At 40.6% G+C, this 18,162-nt stretch overlaps 1 protein-coding gene across 3 annotated transcripts; it reads right to left on the bottom strand.

Annotated features, from left to right (window-relative positions):
• Window positions 1-1,511: 1,511 nt before the first annotated feature.
• Window positions 1,512-16,517, bottom strand: ldb3b (LIM domain binding 3b). Of its 3 annotated transcripts, XM_005471432.3 has the most exons (10): window positions 16,410-16,517; window positions 15,948-16,270; window positions 12,559-12,710; window positions 12,013-12,088; window positions 8,325-8,347; window positions 6,479-6,676; window positions 5,813-5,836; window positions 3,770-3,936; window positions 3,574-3,610; window positions 1,512-2,133 (listed from the first exon to the last, which is right to left on the bottom strand). In XM_005471432.3, the coding sequence occupies exons 2-10, from the start codon at window positions 16,041-16,043 to the stop codon at window positions 2,037-2,039; spliced, it is 870 nt and encodes a 289-aa protein (XP_005471489.1). In that variant the 5' UTR covers window positions 16,044-16,270; window positions 16,410-16,517; the 3' UTR covers window positions 1,512-2,036. The 3 variants fall into 3 exon arrangements, with proteins under 3 accessions (XP_005471489.1, XP_013124986.1, XP_013124985.1); XM_013269532.2 differs by lacking the exon at window positions 5,813-5,836; XM_013269531.2 differs by lacking the exons at window positions 5,813-5,836; window positions 6,479-6,676; window positions 8,325-8,347 and adding an exon at window positions 11,385-11,629.
• Window positions 16,518-18,162: the final 1,645 nt, after the last annotated feature.

The raw sequence follows: 18,162 nt of genomic DNA, 5'->3' as shown, positions 1-18,162 counted from the left end.
CACAGCACTCATTGCATCATGACGCAGCATCATGGCAGTCGTGGGGGGTTATTTAGACTTCAGCTGTTAAATCATAAGATGTAAGATCATCAGTCACTGATGCTGTTTGCAAATCTTTTGTGGTCAAGTCCAAGTCAACGTGCAAGACTATGAACTATAAACTGTTTACCTGAAAAGAGCCTTGCTGGTAGTGACAAATGCACACAGGATAGCCCCCTTTCCGGCAGTTCCCCTCTGCTCTGCAGAAGTTTTCAACATCTTTCTAAAAACTGAATTTTTGGTTCTATATTTTTATATTTTTTGTTGTGACCTCACTGGTCAAGTCCATGTTTGGTGTGTCAGTTTTCACTAGAAAGTGCAGAAACATTAGCTAGCTGGTTGGGGAGCGATTGGCAAAAAAAAAAACAAACGCAGACAAATATGATTTCCATGTTCCATCTGCATTGGTATCAATGAAATTAAAAACAGGTGCACAAGAGAGGCAAGAATGAGACAACCCCGAAGACAGAAATGATTTTACAGATGAAGGTCACTGACATTTTTTCCCACCCCATCTTTTGTGTTTTTCATTAGCTTTGCATTTGGCTGTTCTCTGTGTCACTACTGGAAGCATAAGGCAATAGCTGGACCCCACAGAGGTTGCACAGTTACTCCAACTCCTCCAGGAGATGCAGTTGCCAAAAGGTTTGTTGTGGGTATCAAGATGAAATCTCTGGACCCAATGTCAGACACTACGCTGGTGCAGTGGGTCCTGGGTTCCTCCTGGTGCACGACAATGCCCAGCCTCATGTGACGAGAGTATGCATGCATTTTACTAACCTAAATCCAATAGAACACCTTATATTTTGGTCCGTCTGACCCCCCCAGGTTACACCTAAAGCTGTCCAGGAGTTCAGTGAGGCTCTGGAAGGAGATACCCCAGGACACCTGTCATCCCAATAGAAGCTGTCACTGTCACGCATGCATACAAGCACATGGGGGCCATCCTAACTACTGAGCACCATTTTGAATTGATAATTTTCTTTTAAACAAAAAAATATGGTATCCTTTCTTTCCTAACATATTAACCAGTCTATGTCCATATAGATATTCAGCAAAGTTTTTTTTCCATTGAGATCTGATGTGTTTTCAGTGTTTTATTAATTTTTTTGAGAAGTGAATGTTAGAAAATAAGAAAAAGTTTAAGTTTAGCGTTGCCTTAAAATAAAAGCTGAAGATTGTGGCTCCACATGCTGGGTTTATATCTAAGGCTCTGTCAGCCCTGTTATCACAGCTGTGCCAGTGCCAGCGGTGCCACAAGCAAATAAACAATCATCTTATTATCCTGTCAAAAGCTGTTAGATGCTCTTTTGTTTTTTTATATCCTGGTTTGCAAAGTCAAAGACTGCTTCTGCTTTTCCATCAGGAACAGAAATGACAGGAAACTTGATTGATGAACGTCTCAATCATGACGCCACACCATGTCTCCAGCTTTGATTTTTAAGTGGTTTACAGCAGTTCATTCAGCCGTATTGTTTTAAGAAAACATTTATTCACATTCATATCAGTGCATTTGTTTTTTACATACTGTATTGGTGCATTTAGATACATCTCTATGTGTGCTGCCTGACAAATATGCACATCGTGTTAAAATTCATATGTTTGTTTACGTACTGGTGCATAAAAGAAACATAATTTCTGCATTTTCACTTGAATACTTCATTTTTGTACAATTTCCCTTTTACATAAGAGAGACAGAACCCAAACAAAAAGGAAACAAAGAAAGAAAAACCCAAATGCTAGATCAGGTTTTAGCAGCTGACAGATATATTTGACATTTAACATTTAGCATTCTTACACTAACATTTAGTATCTTTCATCAAACTAAGCTGGGCTACAATACTATGTCACATTCCCGAGCAGTTTGCTCCTCCTCTTCCTCCTTATCTCTCTCCATAATTTATCTCTTTCTCTTCCTTTTGTCCATGTCGTCCTTTACATGTTCTCCTCCTCCCCCCTCTCTCTCTCTCTTTCCCTTTGTTCTCGGCTTCTCCTCTTTATTCCTGGACATTAAGGATCTGTGCAGACAGTCCATGATGCCAGTTCTTCAGCTTGGCAAAGCGGGGCCCTTTGACCTCCGACTCAAACTTCTCTCTGATGGTAGGGAAAACAATACGTGTGTATTATGTATACATAAATAAATAACAGTTACGGTTAGGTGCATGCATATTTGGAGAGTGACACACTTCTTTGTAATTTTTCAGCTGTACATCATCAAAGTGTATTAGAAGAAAAAGCCAGTTTTATACATAGTGCACCACTTTTCCAAGTGGATTCCAAGAATTTCAAGTGGATTCCTGAGAACCGAGGAAAAAAGTATTTTTCTGTTTTTGTGATTTCCTGCCTCTTTGGAGGTAAAAGAAACCACCCAAACATGAGATATCACTGGAAATGCCAGAATGTCCTCTGTTGAGCACATTGAGACTTAGTAGGGTTGCTCAAATAAGTAAAAGGATACAGATTAAAAACAAATGTCCATTACAGAGGACAAAAATGAATAGGCTCGGTCTCAGGAGGATATTGTTTCGATCACTGCCAGGTTTCCATGCTATCACACTCAATGGCTTGCTCTAGTCCAATCATCTTCTTGCCCACTTTCTCTGAGCCAATCAGCCTGCACTCTGCCCCACCCTTGTCACTCAGAGCTTCATTTAAGCCTTTATCTTCATCTTCACCATCACCAGTGTTTAGACTCCAGGGGGTCCTATCCTAATTCCTATCACTGGGAGTCATCAGAGTCTAATCGTCAAATAGATTAATTGTATTCTGTATCTCGGTATCTCTCCTTTCTGAAATAAACTGATGATAGTAAAGGGTTTCTTTGGAGATTGTCAAAAACAACTCTCAAGACGTACAAGATTAACTTGCACAAGAATGATGGAAGGAGAAAAGTATGAAGAAGGAAAAGAGCAAGTCATGATCTAAAGCATACCAGCATACTGAAGCCTGGGTGTATATAGCTGCCAGCCAGTGGAGCTGGTTCACTAGTATTTATTGCTGATACATTCCTAATAGAAGCAGCTGAGCTCTCTGCTCAGATTCAACCAAGTGCTGCAAAACTAATCTGACAGAGCAAATGAATAATTAGCTGAGGCAAAATTCAAAATATGATGTTCTGGTGTCAAAATAGGTTATTAGATATAAAAGTTAAGTCAAAGAGACCCATAAAGCAGAAGGAAAGCTGGCTGCAGTAAAGGCCTGGCAGAGCAGGGATTCAAGCAGGGATCCAAGCATTAGAAACTATCCTTACATTAAAGGTTATGTTGGTTTGTCCAGTTACTTTTGAGCATATGAAAGTGGGTTGCTGTGTATAAAAATGGCTGCAATAAACAGTTAATGCAATACTTTTGTGAAACCCTTTTAATTAAAGTTGAAGTATCCACTTCAGTTCAGCTTAGCTTTCTATGTATTTTTCTTTAAGACAAGGTAGCTGATGCCAGTTGATGTAATTTTTCAATTTTGCTAAAGTATCTGAACCACTCTGTCTCCAAATGTCAGTAGACTGGTCACACACCATTAAAAGACCACTCTTACCTTGACTTCTGCAGGGCTTCCTCATCTGGGTCTTGCACTGCATTGACAGACATAAAGGAGCATTTAGTAAGATCTCTCAATGAGATGATAACTAATTGAGGATTAGCAAGGAGAAGTATCGGGCACATTCAAGGAGAGGGTATGAAATCATAAAGGATGAAAGGACAAGAAGATAAGGTGGAGTCAGTGTACTGACGGTATTCGGTGCCAGTGATGTGGGCCAGGATCCTGAAGCTTTTAGACTGCAGGTTGGCAGCACGGCGAGCCCAGTCAGTCATGTCCTGGGGCTCTCCTGGCCTGATCACTGCCTGGTACACTGGAGATGCACAATCTACCACAGGCTCCTTGATGGGCAGAACACCACTGCAGGGCAAAGAGGTCAGTTAGACGTCATGGAACCAAAGTGGATGTTAAGGCCCAAACTTTAAAAGCTGAAACTAGATCATGTATTAAGTGCCCATGATACACTACCACCTATCAATATTGGAGTACTGCTATGTTTTTGGTGTACAACTGCTTTGTTGGAACAGAATATTTGTACACCAAAAACAAATATTGAAAAACAAAAAGTAAAATTGCATAAAGCATCACACTTTTAATTCAGCGTTGTGAAGAAGTATTTGCATCCTTCCTAATTTCTTAGTTTTTCATTTAGTTTTGACATATTTCAAATTATCAAACAAATTTTAATACTAGACAAAACCCAGATAAATACAAAATACAGTTATGCATCCAAACCTACCCTACCCTGTGTGAAAAAGTAATTGCCCCTTGTTAAATCATCAATTAGTGGTAAAGTTGTGAAACTTTTGCCTGCCAAACTTATTCCAAGAGTGCATTGATGACTCATCCAAGGGGTCATAGAAGAACTCAGAACAACGTCTAAAGAACTGCAGGCCTCACTTGTTACAGTTCAGGTCAGTGTTCATGGTTCAACAACAAAAAGAGAGACTGGAAAAAAATGGCATCGAAGGGAGATTTCCAAGGAGAAAATAACTGGTGACCAAAAAGCTTTCTGCACATTTGATGACTTGCTGCAACTGATGGAACCATGAACTCTGTTCTCTATGAAAAATCCTAAACGAGAATATCTGGCCATCAATTTGGACCCTGAAACTCAAACGCACTTGGGCTGCAGCAGAACAATGATCCGAAAAACACCAGCAAGTCCACCTCTGAATGGCACAAAAACCCCAAATCAAGGTTGCAGTGGCCTGATATACTTTGGCATGATCTTAAACAAGCTATTCATGCTAAACCCCCCCCCCAAAAAAACCTTCAATGTGGCTGAGTTAAAACAATTCTGCAAAGAAGAAGGGGCTAACATTTATGAGAGCCACAGTGATGTGAAAGTTATCACATAAACCTGATTGCAGTTCTTTCTGCCAAAGGTTTTGCAAGGGGGCAAAGACTTTTTCACAGCACTGTATGTAAATTTGTATGTGTCTAAAATTCTTTGCATTTTAGGAGTTCTTTAAAGTCTCTAATCTCAGTGTGTATCAGACCTGAAACTGGAAAGACCTGCTGAAATCTGCAGTATTTAAAACATGCACCTCACTGCACTACAAACCCACTGAAATCCTACTCAAATGCTGTTTAGGTTAAAATCTTGAATTTTATACAATCATGGGCATTTATTACATTAAGGTTAATTATTACATTTTTATAGTTTATGTGTTAATCCATCATATTCAATTCTGTTCTGTTGATCTATAGTTTTACCTTAAGTGCCTGTATTTACTGTCATGTAGTCTTCATGACAGTAAATACTCAAGAGCGTGTACACAGCAGTTAGAAAGTGAGTCAGTGCGGGTCCGGGCAGTAGAGGTTTTAAAAACCTGTGATACTCAGAACATTCCCATGCCATAAAACTGCATCAGATGAAATCCCATCAGGTTCCCAAGGCTGTGATGATAGTGGCTCCTTTTTTCAGAGTATGACTCTAAACTCGGCTTGCACTCTCACACTAAGGCCAAAGTACCCACGGGTACTTCCTCACACATAACCATGACAACCTCATGGTTAGTGTGCATCAAACACTTTGATGTGATGTTTCAGACAAACACGTAAAAACATAAATTCTGTATACAAAGGGAGGCTGGAGGATTTTCAGACATTTTTCAGTCGGGCATTAGTTTATGAGACACATGGCGCAATGCACAAGCTATTATGAAGTCGTGAGACGAGAGGAGACGCACGGATGAGGAGAGGCGAGACGGAAACGCTCTGCTGTACTTACGCCAAGGGGGAGCCTGCCTCTTCACTTCATGTCACAACCAGGAAGAAAGGATGGGGAGGGATGGGTGGAGGACAGCACGGGTGTGGTTGGTTGGTTGGATGGAATGAGCAGAGGAAAGTGGGTGAAGGCACGGAGGAGTACTCGGCACGGACACAGACAACAAGGAAAAGCCCGGGCATACACTACACTACTATAGACACCCTATTTGTAGCAGCGTAAGCTTAACGTATGCTCAGAAGCTCCACCTTATTTGGAGCTTTTCAGGCAGAAGTTTCTTAAAAGGTCAGTTTCATAAACCACTGCTGTTTTATCAGAGACACTGGCATCTCATAGTGGCAGTAATGCTGTGACCTACTGCGTTATGGCAACAGTAAGATAGGATTCTCATTCATAACTCACCAGTTGACTTGCAAACTACCCTTTGGTGTGTCATTTACACACAGATGCATATTTTAACCCAATCTGACAATCAAAGTAGATTTTAGTGCCTTAATATAACCAGCAAGTGAAGATTAAGTGAATGAATATGGGTTTTTTGTCATTTGAGTAACTGACCCTTTAATTTCTAAACACATGGCTTTGTTCAGTCAGTGTGATGTCATCAAGTGTGAGTGCAAAAGAGGTATAAAACACCTGGGGGCGGGATTGGTTTAGTTGTGTCCTCACCTGTCGTGTCCCTTTGCCTGTGACTGCCCTGCGATAGCGTCCATGATGGCGTCCTGTGAGTACATGCTGATTGGTGTGTTGTACTGAGCGTGAACGATAGTAGCCTTTCCTCCTGGACCCTTCACTTCAATGGGCTTGTGGGTGGACAGGGCTGAGTCTTTCAAAGCAATGGGGTTGAAGCTGGGGGTGTACTCCACACTGTCAGAGCAGGTGGAAGGGGTGAAAGGTCAGTGGGTAAAAGAAGAAGGTTTCAGGTGTGGGGTGAAGGGTTTAAACATGAGGCGTTAACAGAAGGGGATAGGAGAGAGGAATATGAGGGAAAAGAGACGGCAAGGTCAAGGTGTAGTCATGCAATCGGCAGAAAGGGGGGGCTGTTGTACCGCTGTAGTGGTTAGCAAATATAAACCACTCTATACTGTAGCTGTGTCCCAGCTCCAAAACATGGAAAAATGTGTAATTCCAGACTAGATTCGAACCCCAGACCTTCTTGCTGTGGGGAAGCAGTGCTAACCACTGCACTACCATGCTACATATGTTGACTTACACCATCAAAGTTTGAGATTGTCTACAAACATCACTTAAAAAGTTCACAATTTATTAACAGTATTTAAGTGCCCATAGACATAGAAATAACCTAACAGCTCTTTCACTTTTAATGCTGAAGCCACAATGAAGTATATTTAAAAATAATCTAGCTGACACAGGAAGCATTGCATCCTGCTGTCACTGTTTGGAGGGGAGATTAGCTGCTGCGTATGTCATATGCTAACTTCTTACAGTGCAATCCAGCTGAAGTCAGAATTTCCAAGTTCCAAGGAGTCACGTTATTCGAAGCTACAACACCCAACTTTAGAGGGAAACTAAACACAGCATTATTCGTGTACTATGTGTGGCAAGTGATTAGATCCTACTGGATAAATATTTAATACCAATGAATTAATATTTCTAATATTTGTGGAATTGGGACACAGCATGTCAACAGAAGCTAAAAGGTCTTTGACATTATCACTTGAACATTTCTAAACTCTCAGCTTTTACTTGACAAACAAACAAGTCCAAAGAAAACCAAACATGCTAATGTTTCAGACACCCAGCAGGCCAAACTGACAGGTCATTACTGGCATGTTTAAAATGATGCACTCAGTTATACTGATATAGACATAGTACTGCAAATACATAACGTATCTGTTATGAATTTCACACACAGTAAAACTGATTAAAAGGACCAGCAGAAGTGGAAATGCAGGTAAATGTCTCAGTACATTATGAGTTCAGTGCTGATGCTGGAATGCCGGCAGCCTTAACCAATTTCCTTTGGGATCAATAAACTTTTAATGAAATGAAATGAAAATGAAATAATTATTTATGGGAGAAATAAAAATGTGTCAGCGCTAAAATTTACAGGCTATTTTGGTTTCTTTGTCTCAAAATGTAAGTAACTTTGTAACTGGTCTCTTGGCTGCAATGTAATATTGACAGGTATGTTACATTTTTATGATAAAGTAAATGGCAACAGAGCTGTTAGATAAACAATGTGAAGAACGATGCACAGTCATTTCTTGTGACATGGAGAAAAGTAGAGATTCTGGCCAAAGTCACCAAAGTAATGTGGTAGTCTGCCATTTTCCACTTCTGGGGACCAGATGATTTTAACATGACTTGAATTTTTAGCTTGTGAACGCCACACTCAGTGCAGCCCAACAGCTAAAAGGAAGCAACCACCAACACACAAATCCCACAACTTCACTCCACACCAAAGTTACGAGTAGATGATCGAAAATTGCTAATACTGCTGCGCTTCACTTCATGCACATGAAATGCTGTAAAAATAAATTAAGGTACTGACTTTGCAGCTGTGTTTGCAATAACCTGAAACACACCAGAGGAACCGACACACAAAGAGAGAAAAATAGACAAAAGGAGGGGATGTGGTGAATCACTACAGGTATTTTTTGTGGATAACAATAGCCCTATGTGCGTTGCAGGAAACCATCCGGCTACAGTGCTCATGTGTAATCCCATGTACTGCAGCCGTTTTTCCATCACTGGGATATTTCCCTGCTACCCCCGAAACCTCAGGAGTGACTGACAGGAGCAGAAGTGTTTCAGTCACATGACACAAGACAGCAGGGATGTAGACACATTTAGCGCAGAACAGACAAAAATATACACAACTACACAAAACAGAACGCAAACCGCCCGCTCAACTTATGTCAGAACAGCAGACATTACAGATAGATGAACACAGGCTGGCACAGACAAGTTACTGGAGATGCCTATTTCTAACCCTGCATATGGAAATATTTATGTTGGTTTCACTTTAGCTTTTGCCAAGAATCTGTCTCATGTATAAAGGGTTACACTCTGGGCTTTTAAAACCTGCTAAAACAGGAGTTTGTAAAGTTTCACGTATATTCACCTTCATAAATCTGCATCAGATCTTCACATTTCAGTCTTATTCTCAGGGTTACTTGGAACAAATGGTGGTTTTCAGTGTTATTTAATTTTAATATGGGCATGAGACAAGGCTAATAATATGGCAATAGTTCAGTCTGTCCATCCATCCATGCATCTATCTTATTAACCGCTTAATAAATTCAGGGTTGCAGAGGAGACTGGAGCCTATCCCAGACACAGTTATAGTTTTATTAAATTTTCACCTCCTGCAGAGGTCACAGTTTGAATGCGCTTTGAGTTTCTGAGTATTTGCGAGTTCTGTTGCTGTTTTCAAAATAAACTGAGAGAAAAACAGAGTGCCTGATAGTTTTAATGAGCTACACATAGTGCAGCATAACCAATAATCGTGTGAGATTTTAAGCCTGAATGATTTCAATCTTCAGAGAGACTGACTTCATCTTATGCGAGGAATCACTGCCAACTTCATATTGTCGGTGTAAATGTGTTCAATTCCACGCTGCCACAGTGGTGAGACACATAAATGTTTGTCTCTACAGTACAGGGATGTGCTCAGGGTACAGTAAAGTGAAACATATCACGTATGGGGCATCTCCCTATAGACAGGGGTGTCCTTTCTCAGGTTTGGCTTTCAGAGGATTCAGGATGATGGTGTGTAACCAGAGCGGAACATTCCATAACCGCGTACAACAGCTGCTCGTCCTCTCCGAGCGTGTGTGTGTCTGTGTCCGCATGTGCTCAGTGAGGTGGGGCTGCTGGCATGACGCTGCCGTCATCGTCCTGTGCTCTGCATGGAGCACGTTTTTCTGACACCTGACTTCCCATTGGCCGTTACTGTAAGGGCTCAGCAGAGGGGAAACAGATTAGGGGGAGACTGATACCTGGCTGTGATATGTCAGAGGCCAAACACGTTACACCCTTAATTAAACTCTACAAGTATTCCATGACTGAGACTTCACGCAAACACATGCCATCCTTCTGAGAAGAGACCGCTCAACAGCGGCCATAATTCAACTCCCACCAGACTCCGGGTATGGGAACTTCCAGATCAAATATGCAACATGAATATGACTTTAAGGGCACCAAAAAAGAAGAAGAAGAAAGAAATGGAGCCAACCTGAGCTTTGTTAGGTGGAAATATGAGTTGAAAAAGGTGCTGTTTTTCTGGTATCTGTTTAGGAAGTACATATAAGAATGTGCAGAATGTGCTATACTATATTTTGTCCAAAAAAATATATAATATAGCCCAATAATGCACTGTGAACATAGAAGAAATAATTATTATTATAGTGGCATTTTCCCTCGATGTTGGAGCTAATTTTGAGTCAATTCCTTGGTTTTCTGTGGAGCTGAAAATCACCCTCTATAAGGACGTCTTTCATTACATGAATATCAACCCTAAAATATAGTGGGGCCCTACAGTTATATTCTCAAAACTGATAAATTTAGAAAGAGAAAAGCACATTGCTGCAATAAATGGCCACTGTTACACTGAATAATTCAGGAATAACAGCACAATACAGCAGAAACAATTAGTCAGTTACAGGTTATTAAATATGTAATCCACTGAAAAGCATTGTTGCTATTTTAGGGGTGAAAAAACAAAACAGTTTTAAAAATTCTGACTTTAATTTTTAATAAATGTTTCTGCATTTTTCCCTTAGAATTGTTTTCTATTAAGCAAAATGAATGTTATTGGTTTGTTTTCTGAATCTAAACACACAGTTAGCCAGAAGGCAAAAACAAAGATAAAAAAAAGCAACAAAAAAACAACAAAATTAATACCTAATTATTTATATCTATTGGAAAAAAAACAGAATCTGACACCTTTTGTTTGTTGGTCTTTTGAACGAGCTCAGAGAACCGTAAGTCAGCACCTGTGCAGCAGGTTTGTTTTTGCCATAATTGCAGAGCTTTTACATTCACATCAGTGACACTCGCAAAAACAGCATGTCTCTGCTTCAAACAAGAATAAAACCCTTGTTGTGGGCTTTGCATTCCCATGTGTGCAGTAAGAGGGATGCATTTCCCAGATGATAAAAGCTTCAAAAAAGCAACTTTGGGAGCTGAAACAGCAAAAAGACTTCTTTGGTGACGATGTTGCTGATGGCAGCATCATTTCACTGGCTTTATGTTTTCATCTTGAAAAGTCAGTTTTTGTTCTGAGATATTTAAATGTAGTGCTGAGGTAATGTGACCTTTAGTAAAGAGGCTCCAAATATCCTCAAATGATCCTGCGCTCCTCCTGTTCTGTTACCTGGATGCAGGCCAGGTGCATTTGTATGCACGCTCCCAAAATAGTGCCACGTGTGAGAGGTTATGCGTACTGGAATAGCAGTGGAAAGTTCTGAGTACATTTTCTGTTAATCTTTGGTTAAATGAGGGAGGTGTGACTTCATTCCTTGGGTGAGCTCCTTTTGGCTCACCCCCCAGATTAGTTATCTTCTTCTCTCCGTATTATTTAACCGGTGGTTAAAGTGTGCTAACCTACCCCAGCGATGAAACTCTCCGGGCCGATGCTGATCCCTCGCCTATTTTGCCCTGCATATCAATCATTTCTCTGAGAGTTTCGGGGGAGTAAAGGCCTATTGGGGAATTGTACTGCCCCCGTTGGCTTGGTGGAGATCTTGAAGCTGGGAAGAGATTTCTTTTGCAGGGATTTTTGTCCAGCAGGATTCCACAAGACTCTTGATCCTTCTTTTGAACTTCTCCTGCAAAATGTTCCTCTTGTAATGCCTTAAAAATGGGAGAATGTCAAGATAGATGGATATATAGAGATGGAAAATGAATCTATTAAATTAAACCAAAGCTAGCAGCTTGTATAGCAGTTGTTCTGTTGGTGTTTTGTTTTTCTTTTGCTGACCTCTGACCTCCCTGTAGTGATTCCTGCAGTTGCACTGTGAATATTTTACACTAGAGGGCAGCAGGTCACTGCCTGATGGCACCATTTTAAAATAGTTAATCATATTCTTACAAACATATATAAGACGAGGATACGGAACACATATGAAAAAGACATTTTCAACACACAGGTTTTAACAGACAACATATATGATATTCAGTATGTCTGCATGTGTCATCTGGGTGTGTTTTTTATGATAGAGCGGCTGTGTTTATACCTTCTGGTGAGGGATGACTGGCATGGGTGAGTCCATCCTTGGAGTTGCCGTGGGAACTGGAGCCGGACGTCTTGATCTGTAGATTATACAGCAAAAAAATTAATTCTGTTAAGGGTGAAAAAGTCCGATGTGTTTTCCTCATGTCACTTTTTTTGGTGTTAGAGCTGCAGAATCAGGCAATTTTTCATATGCATAACTAGAAGTTGGAAAAATCACATGTGCTCACCTTTAGTCTAAATGGAAACTGTGTAGGTGGATTGAAGAGACTCTCATAAAATTGAACTGATTTGAACTGACTGTGTACATAAAGGGATTTCGTGGAATCACAGCTAGTTACAGAGCCAATCCCAGATCTGTTAGTTTACTCAAGTGTGAAGTGGAACCTTAATTTTCTGAAGTATCACTTTCATCACTTTGTCTTCCTCCTTAAACGCCCAAACTGACAAGGCAAATCCAGTATCTTTAAGTACCTTAAAAGTTTCTTCTTCATCATCTACTTTAGTTTGTGCGGGTGGGTGTTAAGCTATAAGTGTGCTGCTTGTTTACTTCTGCATTGAGAGGGTGAGTTTGGTGGTGGCAGACTTGATCTTGTTCTGGGCCTCCAGGTGCGTCATCCCCTCGGTGCTGACCCCATCAATAGCTGAGATGATGTCACCCTGGGTCAAGCTGCCTCCCGCTGCCTTGCTGCCCGGAGTTATCTAAGGAAGGGGTCAGCAGAGCAGGTCACGCTAGAGCCACTGATACACGTTCCTCATAAAACTGACAAACGTATGCAGTTACACGTAGTACGAATTGACCTGCATGTAAGAAAGTTACAAACACAAGATACGATTCAAACAGTTCGTTCATCTGCCTGCTAACGTTGGTCTTAAACCGCCCAGCCGACGTGTTACTTCCGCTTCCACTGTAGCTGCTCTTTTCACTCAGTTATTAATGCTCTGTGTGTGTAGCGGCACAGTAAATAAGCCTTAAAGTTAGTGGAGAGAAAAGCCGATGAAGCAAACTAAAGTAATCCTTCAGCTCTGGAGATGAGTTATGTTAACTGACAGAGCGTAACCAAATGTTATCTACGAGTCTAATGAGTGTCAACAGCAGAGAAAAAACACTGAAATAAAAGCAGCCACATTTCAGAGCCACAAAGCGTGCAGAATACTTTTATTCCTGACACTGAACTCATTTCATTGACGTGTCTCATGTCTGCGGTTAGAGAACACAAAACAAGAGAGAAAGAGAAAAGGGTCCTTAACAGAGGGATGGGGAGATTTTCTTGAATTTGAATGACAAGAAAAAAGATTTTATTCTTCAGATTATGTAAATCATTACATCACTTTTCTTTGTCACTTTCAGTTATCCTTCATGTATGACCTTCAACTCAGTATTCCTACTTCTAGCTGTGCAACAAAGCCTCATTTTAGCTGTTAAACTACACAGAGAGGAGGTTTAAGTGAGCTCAGCGGTCTGGGTTATACAGTATTGGGTCTAGGCTTACAGGCAACTCGTTAAAGAGTTAAAAATAAGCGATGCTCCCGATGCCAGTGATTGACCCCTGTGAGCCCCCTCTCTATCTCTCAAACACACACACTTATACACACACACCTGCTACTGACATTCATGCAAAACTTCCTTGATTGTTCTTTTTTCTGTTTATTTTAATCATAGCCTCTACAAACTCACTACAAAGCAATTTTTTCCCCAAGATTTTATCACATTATCATTGGTCTGCTGTGTTTTTTCACTGTCGTCATGTCTTTATTTCCTCTTTATGTCTGCTTTTTGCCCTCCTCTTTCCTGCTTTATTGTTTCCATTTCAGTCTTTGTGTGTGCGTGTGTGCAAGAAGCAGAAAAGCAAGGTGAAGGAGAAGTAATATTTCTGCTGGCTCAGTTCAGCGAAGCGCGCAACACCACCCAAACAATTCATCACACGTGTTTTCCTTAGATATAACAGATTCATCCTTCAAAATAAGAGTTTTTAAAACGAACGATGAGTAATTCATGTGGAAAAAAATGTTACTTGCATGTTTTATACAGCATGCCAGACTGCACCGAATCAATTAGTTAGACAAATATTAGACATAATGTTGCTATTGTTAGGTTGTTTTTTCCACATGCGCTAACGAGAGATGCTTTCACGGTGAGAGATGTTTTCATTCCTTTAGAAATATTTCAGTCTCAAGAGAGCATGCAAATAGACCGGAGTGGTGTGGGTGAAACTCTGAGAGAGTCAAGCTTTTAAAACAATTTCAGCTATGGCAAGCACAATGAGAACATTTTAACATCAATATATTTAATTAATAACAATAGATGTATAAATAAATATCACTTTTAGTGGCAAGTCCTTTGGCTTGGATAACAAGAAGTAAGGAATCCAATGTCTTCATTCCTCTTTCCTTTTATTAGTTCTTGGCAAAAGTCCGAAATCCAAACCTCTGCAGTGTTACGTCAAACTGTAATGTCACCCCGAGCTGACATGTCAAGCTGCAGTGTTTTATGTTAACTTGTCAGGACCAATCACAGGTAACCTGAACAAATCCAATGATACAATGTTACTCTGGACACAGATCAAAGCTCCCCTCGCCTGCCTAAGATGGGGATCAGAAGACAATGAAGTAACAGATGTCTGGATCAATATAACAGAGCCTGATTGCCAGCTGAGCATCAATCAGGCCTGAGGAATGAAGGGCTTGAGGTGGGAGGGGAGCAGAGATTACTCTCAGGCAAGCATCCACCTCATTCCTACTTTTCTCTGTTATTTCCTAAATCGACCCCCTGCCCATCTGTTTCTCCACAGGAGCAGCTCCAAACGAGGAAACTGAAACTGACCATGAGAAAGCTTACTAAAGGTAACACAAGCTGCCGTTAGCTTCCTCGCAATGCTCGCTTCTTTCCTGTCCCATTCCCAACCATCCATCCACCTCTCCCCTAATGCTATTTAAAGGGAATGCTGTAAATACACCCCCAGTGGTGCCTGCCAGAGAATGAGAAAGGGAGAAAGTTTCTCTGCTGAACACTAAGTGGTTATAGTCTTTCCTTCCTTTTAACTCAGATTTTAGCTTTTGTTTTATTTTTTAAAGAAAATTATGTTTGTTATAAGTTGATATAAGTTTTTTTTAACTTTTATTTTAAATAATTTAGTAACAGTTTTGACAGTTAAAATAATCAAATCAATATCAATAACTTCAATAGTCACTTGCTTAACTAATGACTTGGATGAGGAAAAAAGTGATTAATCAAGATGACTGTGCATTTTAGAAATGTAGGCATTCTTGAAAATTAGCTGAAGTGTGCCAACAGCACTCAGCGTTAAGTCAGGCAGCAGTGAAACTATTCCCGTCTTTCCACTGCTGCTGTTCTAGAAGTCTCCATGGAGGTTACATCGGAGGCTCCCTGCCATCACCGCTTACAGCAACATTACATAACCAAAGCACACACACAAACCACACCTGCTCACACAGATATACAGTATGCGCGTACACAAACACAAGCTAGATGTCAAATATATCAGAGCAGGAAAAAATAATCTAATCTGTGCTTCATAATAAAAGATTTTTAGGCTTTTTAGGTTAAATTTAAGGGTTTAGGGGCACTTTATTAAACAGTTGAAGAATGTGCTGTGTGATTGGTTTTCTGCTGACAGAACAACAAAAAAATAAAATGATGCTTACTAAGTTATCCAAGCAGGGAAAGGTTACAGAGGTTTTTTTTGAGGGTGTTAATCAATTGCTTACAGTATTGCGAACTGTGTATTTTGTTTTTTATCACCACTGAATTATTCAATTTGCCCTAAGCCAGCCAATCAGTGCACACAGTCTGAGATGTCTGAAGAAGTTTTGGTTTCCCTTTCCAAGTTAATTACAGGCTGTCTCGTTAGTGTCACATTTCTCATAACTTTCTCTTTATGTTGCACAACAAATGTGTGAGGGTCGCCCTGTCCTTACCCTGGAGATGGTGAGGGGCATGTTGAAGTCTTTTCCTCCCTGTAGTCTGAAACCCCACGGAGCAGGGCCATTCAGAGACACTGTGTATGTACTCATCTTCGGCTAAACGTCAACACTCCTCCTGCAAACAACTCCTGCTGGCAGCGCGGTTTCCCCTCCTGTGTGGTGTGCCCTTGTTCTCCGTCCTACCCCTGCTATCCTTTTGTCCCGCTCGGTGCCTCGGTGGTTGCTCTTACCTCCGTTGGCCCTGGCTTCACAACCCTTCTGCTCCCAGCTCTCAGGACAAACACCCTGGTGTGGGTGGGTCAGGTGCTGTGGAACCACTGAGATACACAAATGGAGACACACACACACGCATACGTTTGTGCACACAGACACACACGTGCAGATAGGTACACACACAGAAGAGAGTGCAGAGTTGGACTGAGCTACTGCAGAAAACAGTAAAGTCTGACTTCTTACCCCGAAATCCAAAACTATCAATAACACTCAAGTGCAAAGTTGCAAAAATGAACATTTAAATTAGTATTAATGTGGAGAAGAGTTTCTTGCCTGTAGGGTTGCTGAGGGTGAGGGACAGACAGCCTAAGAATAGCTGAGAGAGCCAGAAACACAGGGGCCCTGGCCCGTATAAGGCCTGTAACACGAAGCCCTAGAATGCTTCACTGCCGATTCATATCGCCAATATAGACCCCTCTTACTGCAACACATTCTCTCTCTCTTTCTGCCTCTCTTTGGCTCTCTCTCTCTCAGTCCTATGAGTGCATGCCGCTTGCACTCTATTGTCTGTAATCAGTGTTTGTGGGCTGATGTCATTCGCCTTTCAGGCTCTCAGTCTTTCATTTTGTTTAAGAGAGGAAACAACAAATTACCAAAGGCCAATTTTCTAGCAACACACCCACCCAGCTGATTAAGTTGCCAACACTCTCTCTGTGTGTTTGTGTGTGTGTGATACGGAGCAATTTAATTCACAACCAAACACAAACAACAGACGTAGGCATTGTTAAATAGGTCGTGACAGACTGCATGTTTTTTTAATTTCACATACCACATCCCATTATTTTTGTGAATCAGTTCTGAGTCACACACTTTCAAACTGGCAGGGTTTTTGCAGTGGTGTGAGACTAAACACCTGATTTCATGTGCATGTGGTGTGAAAAACAGCAATAAGTGAAGTTGAGCCAGCGTGGCCAATTTACTCCTCGAGGCAGTGCTTAGCGGTGATTACGGATTCACCTTAATGATACTTCAGGGCACAAATCTGTCAAACATTTTTGACACCACTTGACTAAATCATATTTCTTAGTCACATATGTGGCGTGGTCACATACTGGGCCTCTTTGATAGAATTGTAGCACAATCATGCCAGGTTTTAATCTATCCCAGACACCTGTCCAAAAAAGAGAAACAAGATATTTGAAAATAATTGAAAGTTTTGGGCTCACATTCAGTTCCAGGGAAGAGTTTTCAGTCAGCGATCTTTTATTCCTATACTGTCTCTAGATTTAAAGCACATAAAGAACAGCTAGTCAAATGCTTTTTCACATGAAGGTCAAAAATGATGCTTTTGAGTCAGTCAGTGCTGTTGTTGTATGCACTGTAAATAATAGATAATAATTCAGAAATGCACGGGTGGAAATAAATAAAAATCTGCAAACATTAAATAGGTTTTACACATAAAACACATATGCTGTTAATGCTGTCTAAGTCTATGTACGGTATTTGCTTCTTGAGATTTCGATTTCCTGCTTAAACTTCGTCACTCTCACGTCAGGCTCCAGAGGTGAAAAGCTTAACATAAATACTAGGACTGGGAAGGATTTAGTCCACATTTTACCAGTTTCTTTTAATGTCTTCACTAATTCATCAGTTAGTGGTTTATGCTTGCATGTATCCTCAGTCCTCAGCTTCATGGCCTTAGCTCAACAGAGATGTCTTCTAATGTGGATAATTTCCTTAAAGTCCAAACTGTTAAGTCAAGATTGCTTTGAAAATGTTGCAGTGATGCCTGAAGAAAAGAGATTAAACTTGGCTGATGAATGCCTTTTATTTCTGTAAATGTCCTAAAGCTGGGCTTACTTGAGCACTAATCACCTTACAGTGTAAATAACAGTAGCACTGTAAAGGAGATGGGAATTAATAAAACTCATATCTTGAAAGAGAAAGCCAGATCTTTTTAACAACACCATCAACATTTAAATATTCAGTCTGTTCA

The sequence above is a fragment of the Oreochromis niloticus genome, linkage group LG8 (genome assembly GCF_001858045.2).
Source record: "Oreochromis niloticus isolate F11D_XX linkage group LG8, O_niloticus_UMD_NMBU, whole genome shotgun sequence".
Classification (NCBI taxonomy): Eukaryota; Metazoa; Chordata; class Actinopteri; order Cichliformes; family Cichlidae; genus Oreochromis; species Oreochromis niloticus.
Note: the sequence above shows the minus strand (reverse complement) of the source record. Positions and strands in the feature narration are given on the sequence as shown.

Coding starts and splice junctions, on each gene's coding strand:
- ldb3b (XM_013269531.2), bottom strand. CDS start 16,043: ATGAGTACATACACAGTGTCTCTGAATGGCCCTGCTCCGTGGGGTTTC. Junction 12,711..15,947: donor TGCCCCTCACCATCTCCAGG/GTAAGGACAGGG, acceptor CCCCTTCCTTAG/ATAACTCCGGGCAGCAAGGC. Junction 2,134..3,573: donor GAAGCCCTGCAGAAGTCAAG/GTAAGAGTGGTC, acceptor CCCTACCATCAG/AGAGAAGTTTGAGTCGGAGG.